General features: G+C 57.3%; 2 protein-coding genes and 1 long non-coding RNA gene across 6 annotated transcripts; 1 reads left to right on the top strand and 2 right to left on the bottom strand.

Annotated features, from left to right (window-relative positions):
* Positions 1–1,548: 1,548 nt before the first annotated feature.
* SMO (smoothened, frizzled class receptor) lies at positions 1,549–9,828 on the bottom strand. Its single transcript, XM_065679180.1, has 12 exons — positions 9,457–9,828; positions 7,524–7,729; positions 6,524–6,733; positions 6,272–6,444; positions 5,577–5,796; positions 5,362–5,485; positions 5,187–5,279; positions 4,884–4,992; positions 4,496–4,681; positions 4,050–4,198; positions 3,227–3,361; positions 1,549–3,115 (listed from the first exon to the last, which is right to left on the bottom strand). The coding sequence occupies exons 1-12, from the start codon at positions 9,719–9,721 to the stop codon at positions 2,586–2,588; spliced, it is 2,400 nt and encodes a 799-aa protein (XP_065535252.1). The 5' UTR covers positions 9,722–9,828; the 3' UTR covers positions 1,549–2,585.
* On the top strand, positions 9,433–15,904 carry LOC136014677 (uncharacterized). Its single transcript, XR_010612831.1, has 2 exons — positions 9,433–9,934; positions 13,684–15,904. It is a non-coding gene; the product is annotated as an uncharacterized LOC136014677 (long non-coding RNA).
* On the bottom strand, positions 13,517–16,904 carry TSPAN33 (tetraspanin 33). 4 transcript variants are annotated; one of them, XM_065679499.1, is made up of 8 exons: positions 16,385–16,904; positions 15,548–15,605; positions 15,315–15,442; positions 15,139–15,213; positions 14,962–15,057; positions 14,717–14,845; positions 14,445–14,606; positions 14,060–14,243 (listed from the first exon to the last, which is right to left on the bottom strand). In XM_065679499.1, the coding sequence occupies exons 1-8, from the start codon at positions 16,487–16,489 to the stop codon at positions 14,142–14,144; spliced, it is 855 nt and encodes a 284-aa protein (XP_065535571.1). In that variant the 5' UTR covers positions 16,490–16,904; the 3' UTR covers positions 14,060–14,141. The 4 variants fall into 4 exon arrangements, with proteins under 4 accessions (XP_065535411.1, XP_065535337.1, XP_065535490.1 ...); XM_065679339.1 differs by having other exon boundaries at positions 13,517–14,243; positions 15,139–15,442; XM_065679265.1 differs by having other exon boundaries at positions 13,517–14,243; positions 14,445–14,845; positions 16,385–16,903.
* Positions 16,905–17,929: the final 1,025 nt, after the last annotated feature.

The raw sequence follows: 17,929 nt of genomic DNA on the forward strand, positions 1-17,929 counted from the left end.
GCTGCTCCAGTGGAAGGGGTCCCTGCCCATGGCAGGGGATTGGAAATGGATGGGCCTTAAGATCCCTTCCAACCCAAACCAGTCTGGGATACTGTTATTCCACGTATCTCTGCAAGTTTCACCTGCTCAGCCTCTTCATTGGCCAAACCCAATTAATTTCCTCAGCTGTACATGGAGTATCCTCAGGTAGTAAAGGGAAGAGCTCAAATGATCACATGTAAATAGCATCCTCCTGCTTATTATCCTTTTCCCCTTCAGCGAGGAGCAAGATTTGAGGCTCCACTTTACATTACAAATGAGCAAAGAGCCCTTCCCTCTGCCTCCCTCCCAGTGTGCAACAGCTTCAGTATGTTCCAGTTACTATTTGAAGCCAGCTTCATAAGGAAAGGAGACTGTGTGGTTCCATGCCTAGTCGCAGGGTCACAGTCATAGAATCATGGATGGTTTGGGTTGGAAGGGACCCTAAAGCTCATCCCTTTAGGTTTTGGAAGACTATTACCAGATTCATCCTTCCGGTCCTTAAAACTTCCCAACACTGAGGGAGCCCAAGGGATGAGATGCTCTTGGGGAGAGGTTCGGAGGACACAGTGCAGAGCAGGATTGTCCCCTGCACCCCATCCCCTTCCCAGTCCCACATCATGTGCCCGAGCCAAATCCAGGGGCTTTTTTGATGTCTGGGATGAAAAGAAGGAATGTGGTGGGGTTGGGATGTCTCCTGTTGTTCCCAGAATTAAGGATTTTAGCTATTTGTCTCAAAACACCATTATCAGTGAGGAGCAGCTGCTCCAAACTCATTTTGCTTTTCATAGAGAAACCCATAAAAATAAAATAGAGATGGAGAAAGAGGATAAAAAAGTCCATAAAAATAAAATATAAAGGAAAAAAAAATGGCCCCGAAATTAAAATAAAGAGAGGTTAAAGAATGCCCACAAAAACAAAGTAAAGGCAGAAAACCATTTAGCTTCACCCTGGATGAACCCCTCTGGCTTCCCGCTGCTCACCCACCCCAGCACAGAGCAAAAAGTGTCCAAATCCATTGGGAAATGCAACTTTCAGTGCCCAATTCCACCCAAATCTCAAAAAGAGGTTCCTGGTCTCTGGGATAACCACGTGAAATCAGAAAAGGACCCTCCGAAAAGCACATGTTCTGTCCTCAAAAGCACCAGGTACACAGCACGGGGGGTGTCCCTGTGGGACCCTGCTCTGCCTGAGGCACCCACAGCACCCCAAAACCGCGGTGTCCAGGGTGGGTGTGGGGATAGCTAAAGCCCTAGTGCCATCTGCTGGCAACGGGACCCCCCACCTCCCCAGTCTGCTGCCGAAACCCCATCAACTGGCCCCTCCAACAGTCCTCATAGCACCCACGGGCACTTCCAGCCCCTCACATGTGCCTTCTGCTGGCCAAATAGCCAGGACCGGGTGTTAAAGCTGGTTTTAAAGCCGTTAAAAGCTGGGTTTAAACAGCTCAAGATCATTTTTAGGGCATTTGGAGCCCTTTTAGGAGTCAGCAACGTTTCCCCTCCCCAGAGAGCCCAGGGCAGTCACTGGCACTGGAAATGTGGTAAATTTAATACTGATACAGGAGGGTTTTCCTTTACACAGCAAAAAAAGGCACCCATGGAGGTCACCGGGATGGAGGGAACACCAGGAGCCTACTGGGGTTTGATAAGGATGGTCTGGGGGATAATGGACAGATAGAAAACACCAGCAGGGACTGGAGCCCTCCTACCTCAGCACTTGGCTGGGTTTAGTGTTAAACTGGGGGAGGTTGAGTTAAAAACATAACAAAAAGCTTTGCTCAGGGGGTGGGGGCACCCCAAGAGCGCCTGGTTTGGGTCCTGGTTTAGGCATCATGGCTCAGGGAGCACCCCAAAGTGACTCCCCACCTCCCCTGGTCAGGGACCACCAGCCCACCAACCCTGGGGTAGGGGTCTGGTGCAGCTCTCTGGGGAGCTGGAAGGCACTTTTGGACCCCTGAAGGAATGAGGGGTGTACCCAGAGAAATGGGTGCACCCCAGGGTGCTGCTACACCCTGTGAGCAGGGATCAGCTCATCCCGCTCAGCTGCAGCACCATGGCTCGGTGTTTTATGCTACTATTGGCACACGTGTGTGGAAGCTCTACGTACCGTCTACTCACAGTGGGGGCAGAGAGTGAGTGAGGGGTGGCAGCAGGTCCCAGCACCCCAAGGTGTGGGATGCAGCTCCCCAAAATCCACCCTGAGCTGCGCTCACCCGCTGCCTGGTACCGCTGTCCTGGGGCGCAAAGGCAGTGTCCCCCTTCTCCATAGATCCCTGCAGGACGTGGACGGGGTTTGTTGCACCAACATGCAGTTTCTCTTCTCACAGTGATGCCGTGGGTCACCCCAAAACCCTTCTCTTGGCATCTCGCTGGGCTGGGATGTGAATTGAGTCCGCCTGGGGAGCGACACAGTTCTCCAAGGGGAAAAATCAGCAGTGGCCAGGCTGGAGGGATGCTCAGGACCAGCTCAGTGGGTCAGGATGGGCTCCCGAGTCCCCTCACAAGCTGCTGGCACTGGATGAGGCCTCAGGACCACCCCCATCCACTCACAACATCCCACCAGGCTCAAAAGTCCGAATCAGCATCCAGCAGCTCTGCGTCCACCAGGTTGGTCCGGGAGTGGATGGGGCCCAAGGCGGCCCGACGGCCCTGAGTCCTCATCCCCCCAGCACGGGGGTCCGGCCTGGGGGGCCAGAGCGGAGCCCCATTGTGCTGCTGGTGCCCAGTGCTGGGGTTGGGCCTCTCCTCCTCCGGAGAGCCGCCCTCGGGGCAGAAGGGGTTGCTGATGAGGTGCAGGACGTTGGCTCTGCGGCGGTTGTCCCATGGTCGCCCAGCGAAGGTGGCTTCAGGTGGGAGCCTCGGGAGCATGTCGGGGGCAAAGGCGACCAGGCAGGGCTGGGGGGGCAGCCGGGGCAGCCGGGGGACGGTGCTGGGTGCTAAGGGGGCTGCGGAACCCCCCAGGCAGTGCTCGGGGTCCGGGCTCACCTCCTTCTTCTTCTTCTTCCTCCTCTTCTTCCTGCGGCCGCTGCGCTTCTGCAGCTCGGGGGAGACGTCAGCTTCAACCACCCAGAGGTTGGCTCTCTCCTCTGGTGGCACTGTGGGACGTGGAATGGGGTGAGAGTGGCCACATCCTGCCCTGTGCCCCCCCCCCAGCGCCTCCCAGCCCTGCTCGTCCCCCCCCCCCAAAGTGGTCCCCAAGCACTTGCCAGGTGTTGCCACGGGTGTCACGGAGATGTCCTGGGGCAGGATGGCTCCCCTCCTGGCCACCATCTTGGTGACGTGCTGGGCCCACGCTGAGGACACGTCAGCTGATGGCTCGTTGATGTCAAACGCTAAACCGGCTGCAGGGACGACAGAGAGCCCGGTCAATGGAGGACAACGGGGAGCTGCTGAGATGTGCCCCTCACACACAGAATCATGGAATGGGTTGGGTTGGAAGGGACCTTAAAGCTCATCCAGCTCCAACCCCTGCCAGGGCAGGGACACCTTCCACTGGAGCAGCTTGCTCCAAGCCCCTGTGTCCAACCTGGCCTTGAGCACTGCCAGGGATGGGGCAGCCACAGCTTCTCTGGGCACCCTGTGCCAGCGCCTCAGCACCCTCACAGGGAAGAGCTTCTGCCTAAGAGCTCATCTCAGTCTCCCCTGCTTCAGTTTGAACCCATCACCCCTTGTCCTGTCACTACAGTCCCTGATGAAGAGTCCCTCCCCAGCATCCCAATAGCCCCCCTTCAGATACTGGAAGCTGCTATGAGGTCTCCACGCAGCTTCTCTTCTCCAGGCTCAACAGCCCCAGTGTTCTCAGCCTGTCTCCATACAGGAGCTGCTCCAGCCCCTGAGCATCCTCGTGGCCTCCTCTGGACTTGCTCCAACAGCTCCATGTCCTTCTGATGTTGAGGACACCAGAACTGCACACACTGCTGCAAGTGGGGGCTCACAGAGCAGAGCAGAGGGGCAGGATCAACCCAGACCTGCTCCCAGGACCTCCCTGGAGTTGCTGCTCGCACTCCTCATGCGGCCCAGCACACATACCCACAGGGCCATCGTGTGTCACGGTATGCATGCTGAAGGACAGCTCCTGGCCTGGGTCACGCAGCAGTTCCTTGCGCTTGGAGAAGGCCTTTGCGATCATCTTGCTCTTCTTGATCCTCTTGGGTTGGTCATCGCTCTGCCCCGTCAGCCTGGGGACACAGCAGGTCACAGCAGGAACATGGGGTGGCCCAGGCACAAGAGACCCTCCCCACCTCCCTCTGGACAGGGACACTAAGTGATAGGACTGAGCTGGATGGGTCCCCTGCAGATAGAGGTGTCCCACAAGCAGGACGTGAGATGCTTGCAGAGTGAGAGAGGCCACCCCATTCCTACACTGCCACCTACTGTGAGCCCACAACTCATTGAGGGACAAAAGCCTGGGGACAAGCTCCAGCGTCTCAGGACGTTGGATGGGGCAGGAGGGGCTGACATCCTCGGGGTCCTACCTGCACCATGTGCGCCTCCAGATGAGCAGCGTGGCCTTGGTCCAGACCCACGTGCTCATGGAGATGCCAGTGCCGAACATGGCAAAGAGGTTGATCTTCTCCACCAGCAGGCTCGGCCGGTTCTTGATCTCACAGTCAGGGATGGGCTTGTTGGTCTGTGTGGCGATGGTCACGTTGGCCTCACACCTGTGGGGACAGACAGGGGACACTGGTCATAAAGAGGGGACACCCAGTGACACACCTCTGCAAAGTGAGATGTGGTGGGAATGCTGGTGGGGGACATGGGACTCCTCCACTTCTCCATGTCCACCGCTAAATTCAAGGTCCTAGGATCCCACTCGTCCTCCTGTTCCCATTGCATCCCCATCCTTGTCCCTGTCCCACTCACAGGACGTATTCCCGGAAGCTGCGTTCCCACTCCGCCTGGTTGAAGAAGTCATAGAAGTGGCAACCGAAAGTGATGAAGACGAAGCCAAAGGCCAAGAAGCCAAAGATGCCTGGAAGAGAAGTGGGACATGCCCAGTTTAGCTGGACCCCAGTGACAACAGGAGGGTTGACATCACTACAGCTTCATCCCCCACTGCAGGCACCCCCAGGATGTGGGATGGGACCATTGGGGTTTCCAGGGAGCACAATGTCCCCATTCCCACTCAAATCCCCATGGAAACAGTGCCAGTGGAGCAGCACTCACCCAGGCGCAGCATGGTCTCATTGATCTTGCTGGCTGCCTTCTCGCTGAGCAGCCCAGGGTGGTTGCTCTTGATGGAGAAGAGCGTCATGACCCCTGTGGGGGAGGGATGAGGTGGTCAGGGTTGGGGGACACCCACAGTTACCCCATCCCCATGGCAAGGTGAGCCCAAACCTACCCTGGATGAGGAAGTAGCCACCCACAATGAGGACAAGCCCGATGGGCGCCAGGACAAAGCCGGCCCGGTACCGGTAGTTCTTGTACCCCACGAAGCAGATGCCACTGACAGAGTCACCGTCCACCTGGGGAGATGGGGACAAAAGGAGCAAGGTGGCTGTGGCCACCTCTCCCTGTGCATGTCACCACCAGGACACGGGATCGCGGTGCCGGTACCTGCGCCACGGCCAGGATGGCCACGGTGAGGACGAAGGGGATGGACCAGGTGATGAGGTGGAAGTAGGAGGTCTTGCCCACCAGCGGCTGGTAGGTGGTGCCCAGCGCCTTGAAGGAGGTGTGCCAGGCGTAGGTCAGCATGACAAACCAGATGACACCCGACATCAGCGAGTAGTAAACGATGACGAAGATGATGACGCAGGAGAGCGTCTCGTTGGAGCTATGGATGAGGTGAGACAAGAGCATCACCAACTGCTGAAGGGGGCCTATAGGGATGCTGGGGAGGGACTCTTTGTCAGGGACTGTAGTGACAGGTCAAGGGGTAATGGGTTAAAACTTAAACAGGGGAAGTTTAGATTGGATCTAAGGAGGAAATTCTTTCCTGTGAGGGTGGTGAGGCACTGGAATGGGTTGCCCAGGGAGGTTGTGAGTGCTCCATCCCTGGCAGTGTTCAAGGCCAGGTTGGATGAAGCCTTGGGTGGGATGGTTTAGTGAGAGGTGTCGCTGTCCATGGCAAGGGGGTTGGAACTGGATGATCTTGAGGTCCTTTCCAACCCTAACTATTCTATGATTCTATGCACAACAGGACAGGGAGGAGGAAGGGGATCTCCATCCCCTTCCGAGAGGCATGGAGGATCCAGAGGACACCTTCCGGAAGGCTGCAGCGGTGGGATGGGGATGGAGGTGACACATACGTGGGTTCTCCCAGCCGCATGGTGCCATCAGCCCGGCACACGATCTCATCACGGGCTCCATCCATGAACTGCGCCAACCAACCGATGCTGCCCACGAAGAAGCAGGCGTTGACGTAGAAGAGGATGACGGCCGGGTAGCGGTTGGAGTTCCTCCAGTCAGCAACAAACGTGGCCTGGTGGAGGAGGACAAAGGGACAGCTTAGAGCCTGGTCCACTTTTGGGGACCCCACCCCATGTCCCCCCGTGTCTCACCAGGGTGAAGAAGGTGCAGAAGATGGTGATGGAGCTGAAGGCAGCGATGTAGACGTGCATCTCGCGGTGCTCCTTCTCAGTGAAGAGCGGGTTCTGGCACTGGATGCCACAACCCTCCACGTCCTCGTACCAGCTCTTGGGGTTGTCCGTCCTCACCAGCGGTGCCTCGCACTGCCCCGAGCTGTTGAACTTGATGTTCTGCACCTCGTTCTGCCAGAGGAGAAGTGAGGCCATGAGGAGGAGGCAGCACCCTCAATGGTGAAGGCTGTGGACACCAGTCCCCCACGGAAGGCTGGGAACAGGCAGCATTTCCCTGCTCCTACTGCTCCCTGAGAATCATAGAATCAGCCAGGTTGGAAAAGCCCTTTAAGCTCATCCAGTCCAGCCGTTCCCCAGCACTGCCAAGGCCACCACTGACCCATGGCCCTGAGGCCTCATCTCCACGGTGTGTGAACACTTGCAGGGACGGTGACTGCAGCCCTGCCCTGGGCAGCCTGTTCCAATGCCTGAGCACCCTCTGGGGCAGGAATTGTTCCTCAACTCCATCTAAACCTGCCCTGGTGCAGCTTGAGGCCGGTTCCTCTTGTCCCATCCCTTGTTCCTTGGGAGCAGAGCCCAGCCCCTCCTGGCTCCATCCTCCTGTCAGGCACCTGTAGGGAGCCATCAGGTCCCCCCTGAGCCTTCTCTTCTCCAGACTGAACCCCCCAGGTCCCTCAGCCGTTCCCCATCACACTTGGGCTCCAGGCCCTGCACCAGCTCCGGTGCCCTTCTCTGGCCCCGCTCCAGCCCCTCAATGTCTCTCTTGCAGAGCTGAACACAGGATTTGAGGTGCAGCCTCACCAGTGCCCAGTGCAGGGGCACAGTCACTGCCCTGGCCCTGCTGCCGCACTGGTGCTGGTACAGGCCAGGGTGCTGGTGGCTTCCTGGGCTGCCTGAGCACAAGCTCATCTTCAGGTCTTTCACTAAATGGGATATGGAGCCCATGGTGTCCCCTCCATACCGGGCATCCCTCAGGGAAGCGGTCTGTGGTGCACTTGAGGAAGTCTGGCCAGCCGCGCTCGCGCTCCACGATGGTGCATGGTGCCCGGGTGGCCTGGCACAGGGTCTGGCTGGGCAGCTCCACCTGCCCGTCCTCACACTTGGGCATGTAGACAGCACAGAGCAGGGGCTGGATGACATCCCAGCAGCGCGGGGCATTGCGCAGGCCTGTGGGGACAACGCTGTCACCACCCTGTGTGGACACAGCCCCTGTGGACCCACACATGGGGATGGGATGGGGCAGGCCCCACCATGCACCCACCAGCTCAGGACCAGGACCCTTCTGTAACACCTCTGGGGTGCTGGGTCCATTGCCCTGTCTTGTGCTGCTCCCCAGCCACATGGACTCAGCCCCGGGCCCTGCTGTACTGCTGCCCTCCATACTGTACCCATCCCCGGTCCATTGCTGTACAGGTATATGTACAGTACCCCTTCATGGTCCCCCATTATACTGCTCCCCTCCATACTGTCCCCATCACTGCGCCCATCCCCGGTCCCCTTCCCCTCTATACTGTGCCCACCTCCGAGCCTCACCTATACTGGACCCAGTTCCCTGCTATGCTGCTCCTCTGTACTGTACCCAGTTCCCTGCTATACTGCTCTCTTATATGCTATACCCCATCCCCTATTCCCCACTATACTGCTCCCCTCTGTACTGTACCCACCCACAGTCCCCCGCTGTACTGATCCTCTCTACACCGTACCCATCTCAAGGCCCATTTTATACAGCTTTCTGTCATACTCATGCCCTATCCCCTGCTATACTGCTCCCTCTCTATACTGTACCCAGCTCATACCCTTACTACACTGCCCCTTGTCTACACTGTACCCATCCCCATAACCCTGCTGTACAGATTTCTATACTGTACCCATCCCAAGTCCCCCACTATACAGCTCTCCTCTACACTGTGCCCTTACTATACAGTTTTCTGTACTGTACTCATCCCCAGTCCCCTGCTATACTACTCCCCCTTATACTGCACCCATCTCTGTCCCATCTCTGTCCCCTATTACAGTTTTTTGTATCATACCCTGCTATACTGCTCCCTTCTACTCTGTACCCAGCCACATCCCTTTGCATACACCTTTCTATACCATACTCAGCCCTTATCCCCCATTACACAGCTCCCTTCTGTACTGTCCCCGTCCCCAATCCCCTGCTATACAGCTATCTGTACTGCACCCATCCCGTCCCTTGCTATACAACTTTCCATACTGTATGTGTCCCCAATCCCCTGCCATACTGCTCCCGTATGTACTGTACCATCTCTAGTCCCCTTCTATACACCTTCCTAGACTGTGTGCATCTCCTGTTCCCCGCTATACTGCTCCTCTCTACACCGCACCCATCCCCAGCCCATTCCATACAGCCTCCTGTAAGATACTCATCCCCTATCTCCCCCTATACAGCTCCCCCCGTACTGTCCCCATCCCCAGTTCCCTGCTGTACCGCTATCTGTACTGCACCCCTCCCCTGTCCCCGGCTATACTGCTCCCTCTGTACAGCACCCATCCCCAGCCCATTCCATACAGCCTTCTATAAGACACTCATATCTCATCTCCCCCTATACAGCTCCCCTCCATACTGTCCCCATCCCCAGTTCCCTGCTGTACCGCTATCTGTACTGCACCCCTCCCCTGTCCCCGGCTGTGCTGCTCCCTCTCCCTGCTATCCCCCATAGCACCGCTCCCCCCTGTGCCGTCCCCACCTCCAGGCCCCCGTTGCCGAGTTTCCTCCTCTGCACCCACCGCAGTCCCGCTCTGTGCAGCTCCCCCCCCCCCCCGTGCCCCTGCTCCCCGGCAGCGCCTTCCGCCCCCCCCCCCCCCCCGCGCCCCTCCCGCAGCGCTCGGGGCTCCCCGGCCCGGCGCGGGCCTCTCCGCGGTGCGTCCCGTACCGGACCAGAGCAGGAGCTTCCCGTGCGCCTCCTCCTGCGAAGCCGAGTCCGTGGCCAACAACGTGGAGGTGGCGGCGTAGGGCAGCGCCGAGCCCAGGCACGACCCGAACCGCAGCTGCTCGCAGGACGCGGCGCGGCGGCAGCGCTCGGGCACGGCCGAAGCGTTGAGGAGCGGGGCGGCGGGGCAGCGGCGGCCGCCCAGAGCCAGAGCCAGCGCCGTGCCCAGCGCCAGCGCCCACCGCCACCCGCCGCCCTGCGCCGCCATCCCGGCCCAGCACCGGCGCTACGCGGCCCCGCCGCCCGCCATGCCCCGCCGCCCTTTGTTGAGCTCGCCGGGAGCGGAGCGGCCCCGCTCCTCCTCCTCCTCCTCCTTCCCCCCTTCAGCGCGGCCCGGCCCGGCCCCGCGCCCCCCGCCGGGGCGGGCTGAGGAGACCGGGGCGGGGACCGGGTGTTTGTTGAGGGAAAAAAGTGCGTTTTTGTAAGGAAAAAGTTACTTTTTCTTGCGGAGGGCAGGGAAGGGGAGGGATTTGGGGGAGGAAAGTGGGGTTTGAGGCGGGGGATGGCGCTGGGGGAGAAGGGAAAGGGGTGGTCTGCGGAGGGGGGGCACGGTGGGGTTTGAGGGATAAAGGATGGAGTTTGTGAGGGGAAAGTGGGGTTTGGAGGGGAAATGGGGGGGTTTGTGAGGAGAAAGTGGGGTCTGGAGGGGGAAATGTGGGGGTTTGTGAGGGGAAAGTGGGGTCTGGAGGGGGAAATGTGGGGGTTTGTGAGGGGAAAGTGGGGTCTGGAGGGGGAAATGTGGGGGTTTGTGAGGGGAAAGTGGGGTCTGGAGGGGGAAATGTGGGGGTTTGTGAGGGGAAAGTGGGGTTTGGAGGGGGAAATGTGGGGGTTTGTGAGGGGAAAGTGGGGTTTGGAGGGGAAATGGGGGGGTTTGTGAGGGGAAAGTGGGGTCTGGAGAGGAAAATGGGGTCTGGAGGGGGAAATGGGGGGGTTTGTGAGGGGAAAATGGGGTCTGGAGGGGGAAATGTGGGGGTTTGTGAGGGGAAAGTGGGGTTTGGAGGGGAAATGGGGGGGTTTGTGAGGGGAAAGTGGGGTCTGGAGAGGAAAATGGGGTCTGGAGGGGGAAATGGGGGGGTTTGTGAGGGGAAAGTGGGGTTTGGAGGGGGAAATGGGGGGGTTTGTGAGGAGAAAGTGGGGGTTTATGAGTGGAAAGTGGAGACTTGTGATGGGGAAGTGGGGTTTGGAGGGGAAATGTTGGGGTTTGGGGGGGAAATGATGGGGTTTGGGGAATGGAAAGTGGGGTTTTGAGGGATAAGTATTGGGGTTTGTGAGGGGAAGGATGATTTTGGGAGAGGGAGAAGGCGCTTTGGGGAGGGGAAGAGCGGCTTTGGGAAGGGAGGAGTTTGGGATCGGAGAAGTTGGATTTGGAAGGGGAGAGATTTGGGACAGGGGAACTGCTTTTGAGGGGGAAAATTGCTTTTTTAGGGGGATAAAAGTTGTTTTGGAGACCAAAAAGTTACTTTTAGGAGGTAAAGTTGCTTTCTGGAGCCCGAAAGTCACTTTTCCAGAGGAGAAAAGTTGTTTTCAAGGGAGATAAGTCACTTTTAGGGGAGGAAAGTTGGATCTGGGAAGGGGAAGCTCCCTTTTGTCAGGGGGACGGTTACTTTTGGGGAAGAAAAAGTCGGCTTTTGGAGGAGAAAAGGCACTTTGGGGGTGAAAAGTCACTTTCTGGGGACAAAAATAGCTTTTTGGGGCACAAAAGGTGCTTTATTGGGTGAGAAAAGTTTCTTTTTGGGGCAAAAAGTAACTTTTTGGGGGTGGAATGTTACTTTGGGGGAGGAATAGCTGCTGCTTAGAGGGGAAACTTGGATTTGGGAATGAGAAGTTACTTTGGTGGGAGAAAAGCTACTTTTGGGGGCTGAAAGTTGCTTTTTAGGGAACAAAAGGTACTTTTTGGGGTGATAAAAGTTTCTTTTTACTCAAAAAGTCACTTTTGGGGAGGAAGGTTCCTTTTGGGGGAGGATAAGTTGCTTTTTGGAGTAGAAAAGTCGCTTTTTGGAGTAGAAAAGTTGTCTTTGGGAGGGGAGAAAAGTCCAGTTTAGGGGACAAAAGGCACTTTATTGGGAGAGAAGAGACTCTTGGGTGAGAAAAGTTACTTGGAGGGGAGGAAGCTACCTTTAGGGGAAGAAAAATCCCATTTTTGGGGGTAAGAGTCAATATTGCGGAGGGAAAAGTTGATTTTGGGGGAGAAAAGTTACTTTTGGGGGACAAAAGGCAGTTTGGGGATGAAAAGTCCCTTTTGAGGGCAGAAAAGTTACTTTTAGGGGAGGAAAAGTCACTTTTGAGGGACAAAAGTTGCTTTTTGGGGAGAAAAGGTACTTGGCTTGGAGGGGGAAGTTACTTTTGGGAGAGGAAAAGTCATTTTGGGGTGAAGAAAAGACACTTTTAGGAGGAGAAAAGTTGCTTTTTGGGGACAAAAAGCCTTTTTGGAGAGGGAGCAAAGTTTTTGGGGGAGAGGAAAGTTACTTTGGGAAATAAAAGCCACTTTTGTGGGGAAAAAAATTGCTTGTTTGGGAGAGAAGTCCTTTTGGGGGGGAGGAAACTACTCAGGGATGGAGACAAGTTATTTTTTGGGGAAGGAAAAGTCACTTTTGGGGGGATAAAAGCAACTTCTGGGGGGAGAAAAGTTCCTTTCTAGTGACAAAAGTCCCTCTTGGGGAGAGCAAAGTTGCTTTTGGGGGAGAAAAGTCACTTTCTGGAGACAAAAGTAAGTTGGGAGGGGGACCATTCTTGGCGAGCAGCTACTTTTTGGTGAGAACTCACTGTTTCGGGGAGAAAAGTCACTTTTTGGGGGGAAGAAACCTCCCCATTCTTTGGAGGGGGTGTCCTTCAGAGAAGTGATCATTTTTGGGGGTGAAGCTGCTCTTTTGGGTGTCAAGTCACATTTTGGTGCAGGGTGAGGTGGCTTTCGGGTGGGGGGAGAACAACTGCTTTTTGGGGAGAGAAGTTGCTGGGGGGGCACCTTTTAGAAGGTGCGCTTTGGGGTGAAAACCTCCTTTTTTTGGGGGGGGGAACATCATCCAGGGGCACAGTTTGGGATAGTTTTCCTGCAGCACCCGGACAGGGAATGGCAGAGGGGATGAGGGACAGGCGGGAGCCAGCACTTGGCAGCTCCCAGCCGCATCCCGATATCCCGACTCCCCCCGCGACGGGACCACCCAGCCCGAGGAGGAGGAAGAGAACTAAACAGGCAAACCCTCCTCACATAGTTTGTGACAGCTGCAACGAGCAGCAGAGGGTTCTGATGTCTGCTCCGTGGCTGTGCTGCCCCTTGTCCCCTTCATCCCCCTTCTTTTTGAGGTGCTGCAGCCATAACGCTGCTGAGATGATGGGGGTGCTGCATAGAATCACAGAATAGTTAGGGTTGGAAAGGACCTCAAGATCATCTAGGGACACCTCCCACTAAACCATCTCACCCAATGCTCCGTGCAGCCTGGCCTTGAACACTGCCAGGGATGGAGCACTCGCAACCTCCCTGGGCAACCCATTCCAGTGCCTCACCACCCTAACAGGAAAGAATTTCCTCCTTAGATCCAATATAAACTTCCCCAGTTTAAGCTTTAACCCGTTACCCCTTGTCCTGTCACTACAGTCCCTGATGAAGAGTCCCTCCCCAGCATCCCTATAGGCCCCCTTCAGACACTGGAAGGCTGCTCTGAGCTCCCCACGCAGCCTTCTCTTCTCCAGGCTGAACAGCCCCAACTTCCTCAGCCTGTCTCCATACGGGAGGTCCTCCAGTCCCCTGATCATCCTCGTGGCCTCCTCTGGACTTGTTCCAACAGCTCCATCTCCTTTTTATGTTGAGGACACCAGAACTGCACACAATGCTCCAGGTGAGGCCTCACGAGAGCAGAGTAGAGGGGCAGGATCACCTCCTTCGACCTGCTGGTCACGCTCCTTTTGATGCGGCCCAGGATATGGAAGGACCTTCTCCCCCAGTGCCAAGGTGCTGTCCCCCCCCATGCCATTGTCCCTGTCACCACCACACAGAGTCACACAGGACTGCAGGGTCCAGCCTCATCTCTTTATTCCCCCTTCCACAAGGGGTTCAGCACCTCATAGAGGGGTTTGAGCCCCCCTGGGGGCAGAGATGAGACCCCAGCCCTGGGCTAAGGAAGCACCCATGGGTCAGCACTGGGCAGGACACCCTCCTCTTCCTCTTTCTTCCAGGTAGACACACTGCTGATGGCTCCTGCTCCCAGCCAGCAAGCAAAGCCCTCGACTGTCTCATGGGTCACCCGCAGGATGCCAATGGGATTTGTGGCACTGGTGACTGGAAGAACTTCCCCAATTCTGGAGCCAGCATTGGCCAGGTAAAGGCAGCTCAGGGCATGGACGGACAGACAAATGCCCATCTCCAGCACAAGAGGAGATGGGAAGCACATCCCAGTGTTCAAGCACAATCTGCACACCAGCTCGGAGTCCCCCAGGACAGACAGACAGACAGCAGTTTGGTCCCCCAAACAGCGCACGGCAGCTTGGAACGTCCCAGCCAAGTGTGGCCACAGTGCACGGATCCAGCATCCACAGCTCCAACCTTCCTCTTCTCCAGCAAAGTCCCTTCAGCTCTTCCTATGGATCCAGGGTTTGGAAGTCCCGGCGGGGACAGACGCTGCGATGCACCGGGATCAGTACAAGGGGTCTGCCCGGTGCTGCTGGTTGTAGAGCTGCAGCTTGATCTGGTCTCTGATCTGGTTGATGAGGATCTGAGCCAGCAGGATGCCCACCAGCTGCGGGTGAGGGACAGGAAGAGGATGACCGGAGTGCAGCAGGAGAGACAGGAAGATATCACCCCACTGTCCCGCAAGTGGATGACATGGCTCCTGGCAAGGACAACATCCCACCACCCCAAACCCTGCCCCTCCGGGACTGTTGTGTGACGCATCATTAAGGTGTCTCCTAAATGCCCCTTCTCCCCCCCTCCCTGTTACCTGTGGGGCTGCCAGCCCCAGCGCAATGCCCCCCAGCAAGAAGAGGTTCCTGTTGATCCAGTTGACCAAGCTGTCGATGCAGCCATGGGTGTAGATGACAGCGCTGGCCTCCACGTAGCCCATGGCCTGTATGCCATGTCCACACATGGTGTTGATGACAACCTGGACAAAAACCGCACCCAGCTGGACCGGGGGAGTCCCTGCCTCTTCTGGGCTCCCATCCACAGAATGGAAGAGGAGGAGCAGATCCCCCAGGAGGACACCAGCCTCACCTCGTCGTCATCCGGCAGGCAGCAGGAGAAGGGGACGGAGCAGCGCTCCCGGCTGGGGTTGTCCATGGTGCAGTTGAAGTACATGTTCTGGGACCAGTCCTTGTAGGAGATACCCCCACAGCAGCTGAACTGTGATGGAGAGAGGACACGGGGCTTCACCACGACCCCAAATCCCCACAGAGAAGTCACTTGACATCCTCAGCCCCACGGATTTCAGCCTGAGCCATGACCTCCACACCACACACCTCCTTCTGCCCGAAGTCAATGAGGTTCTGCAGGTCCAGGTCATCCCGGTAGTGCATGATGGCACCATTGATGATCTCACTGACCTTCCCGCGTGCCTGCAACAGGGACATCAGTGGTGCCACCACCCAGTGGGACAGGCTTGGGGTCCCTCAGCCCCTGACCCCTCCAGCAGTTACCTTATCAGAGAAGACAAAGCCCAGCACGCCAGCGACCAGCTGCAGGAGGAAGATGATGGCCAGGCAGATGGAGAACTGCGGGCGAGAGGAGTGTGATGGCCAGGGAGGACCACAGCAAAGTGGCCCCAGTCCTGTGGGGTGGCCCAGGGGAGGTCCCCACGTGCCCATGGACTCACCACCTGCAGCAGGACGATGTTCTCCCGTAAGGAGCCAATGCAACCACAGAAGGCAATGAGGAAGGTGAGGACACCGACCACGATGAGGAGGATGGCAGGGTCCACCACCAGGCACGCCATGGTCGCCTCTGCCAGGGTGAGCCATCACCACCAGCCCTCCAACACCCCCACCAGAGCAGGGGGGGCACTGAGAAGCCTCAGCGTTGTGTCCCCCCCGAGCTCCCCAACCTCACCTGCGTGCTTCAGCAGCCAGGCATAGACCCCCACTGCCACCATCACCATGGAGATCACCTGCAGAGCAAGACCATGGGTGGGCACCAAGGGTCCCGGCTGCCATCCCCATGGAGTCAGGGCTGGAAGTGGGCCCTCACAGTTGGACCTGCTGCCTCAGTTTCCCCTTGTTGCCCCGTACGGAGCTGGTTGGGGAGGGGACACAGAGCCCAACACAGGGATGTGGCTTGTCGGAAGCAAGAAGCTTCCTCAAAGATGGGATCCGAAACACGGAAACATCCCTCCAAAAAGTCCCCACCTCCAAAAAAACCCCCAAACTATAAAAATAACCATTAAAACATTAAAAAATGCCCCAAAAATATTAAAAAAAAAAAAAACAAATGTATAAAATATCCCCCCCCCAACATGGCAAATTGCTCATGGGGGACCCAAAGGTGCCTGAGGGATGTGGTTTGGGTGTCGATGGCACCTAGTGGGTGACAGCCACTCACCCCAGTGGCCCTGTTTTGGATGGGGACACCCTCAAAAGGGCTGCGGCATCCCAAAGGGTGCAGAAAGCAAGAGGGTTGGGGGGGGGGTGTCTTCCACGGGGCGCACCCATGGGTGACAGCATGAGCATGGGGTACCCCAAAAGCCCTTGTGGGGTGGGGGACCCAGCCGACCCCCCCATAGCCCCAGTGATAAAGAGGGTCATGGGATGGGGGGAATCCTGGGATGGGGGTGTCCCATGGGGTGCAGCAACTGGGACAGCCTTAAGGGTGAGGGTCCCTGGTGAGCCCCCGAGATGGGGGGGTCCCGGTGACACCCCCCTGCTAGGGGGGGGTCCCGGTGTCACTCACCCAGAAGAGCATGTTGAAGAAGAAGAGCACGAACTTCACTATGGGGCTCACGAAGGAGAAATCCTCCTCGGGGGACACCGTGCCCCCCGCCTCCGGACCCTCCATGGCCGAGCCGAGGGGAGCCGAACCGGGCCGAACGGAACCGAACCGAATCGAGCCGAGCGGAGCCGAACCAGGCCGAATGGAGAGAACCGAACCGAGCCGAACCAGGCCGGATGGAGCCGAACGGAGCCGAACCAGTCTCTGAGCCTACAGACCCCGCAGCACTGAAGAGCGCCAGGGCCCGCCTCCTCCCTCGGCCGCTCCGCTCATTGGTCCGTCCAGCCCATTCTGCTTTCCCATTGGTTCTTCGTGCCGTCGCTCAGCCGCCGCCGGTCACACACACACAGACCCCCGCCGCACCTGTTCACGGGTTAAAGGGCCAGCGCACCTCCGCCTTAAAGGGCCAGCGCACGCTGTTTGTTCATCATTGCTGACTGACAAGCTGAATCCCTCCTGGCTGATCCCGCAGCCCCAAAACTGCCCGAATCGTGCTGTCCCTGCCGCAGAGACCCCCGTCCTGGCAGGATGGCTTTGGTGACAGCCCTCAGGGGGACAACAAGGGGACAGCTGGGGGGCAGGAGATCCTTCGCTCCTGAAACGCACCCGGATATGGAGATTTGGGAGTTCCCTGAAAGGGCAAAGCCGAATCTCTGACCCCAGATTTGCAGAAATCACCCCAAACCCAACAGTGCTGATGCTCTGTCCCCAGTGACCTCACAGATGTGGGGAATTTGGAGGCCAAAGCCCGGTACTTCCTTTCCCTGCTGCTAAAATCTGTGAGATGAGTTTCAAATGGGAAATTTTGGTGGTTTTCTTCCCATTTCCCTTAATCTGGTGTGTCTGCTGTGACACACACACACCCCCATTGCCCCATCCCCGAGGCACATGGGACAGGTTCTCTTTGCCTGGGGGAAAGTCACCTCACATTGTTATCTATTATCCTATTTATTATCCTATCTATTACTGTTGTTCTTCTCCCCCAGGGTTCATTAGGGCTGGAAATCCCCAAGGAGCAGCCGCTGGTGCCAGGAAGGACAGAGCTTGGGCAGAGGAACTGAAACCAAAACCCCTCTTCTTGCTCTTCGGGTCACCAAGGCCACCAGCGATGGCATCCACCACATGTCACCAAGGAGCCACCCCCTGGCCCCACCACCCCAGGAGGTGTTTGCTATGGATGCTGCTGGAAGAACCCCCATGGCTCCAGAATGCCATGACTGGCGGCTGTGGGTCTCCAAAGAGCCACCTCGGGCAACCCATGAGGTCCTGGTGGGGCTGAACATGCCCTGGCCCTCACAGCAGTGGTTCCGCCCGTGTGATGAAGATGAAGGTGCCCGTGTTGGCACAAGGAGGCACTATCCTCCCATCAGATCTACCCGTTCATCCATCAGACCTGTACCTCCACACCTGAGATCTGTGTGCCCCTCATCAGATCTATGTGTCTTCCCATTGTATTTATGTGTTCACCCACCAGATCTCTGTGTCCATCCATCAGACCTAGATGTC

The sequence above is a fragment of the Lathamus discolor genome, chromosome 1, assembly GCF_037157495.1.
Source record: "Lathamus discolor isolate bLatDis1 chromosome 1, bLatDis1.hap1, whole genome shotgun sequence".
Lineage (NCBI taxonomy): Eukaryota > Metazoa > Chordata > Aves > Psittaciformes > Psittacidae > Lathamus > Lathamus discolor.

Excerpts from the sequence above, each read along its gene's own strand:
- TSPAN33 (XM_065679265.1), bottom strand. The coding sequence starts at position 16,489 with ATGGAGGGTCCGGAGGCGGGGGGCACGGTGTCCCCCGAGGAGGATTTC. Across the intron at positions 15,606-16,384 it reads TCTTCAACATGCTCTTCTGG|GTGATCTCCATGGTGATGGT; the intron begins GTGAGTGACACC and ends CTTGCTCTGCAG. Across the intron at positions 15,214-15,314 it reads ACATCGTCCTGCTGCAGGTG|TTCTCCATCTGCCTGGCCAT; the intron begins GTGAGTCCATGG and ends TCTCGCCCGCAG.
- SMO (XM_065679180.1), bottom strand. The coding sequence starts at position 9,721 with ATGGCGGCGCAGGGCGGCGGGTGGCGGTGGGCGCTGGCGCTGGGCACG. Across the intron at positions 6,734-7,523 it reads GCTTCCCTGAGGGATGCCCG|AACGAGGTGCAGAACATCAA; the intron begins GTATGGAGGGGA and ends CTCCTCTGGCAG. Across the intron at positions 6,445-6,523 it reads TCTGCACCTTCTTCACCCTG|GCCACGTTTGTTGCTGACTG; the intron begins GTGAGACACGGG and ends CTCCTCCACCAG.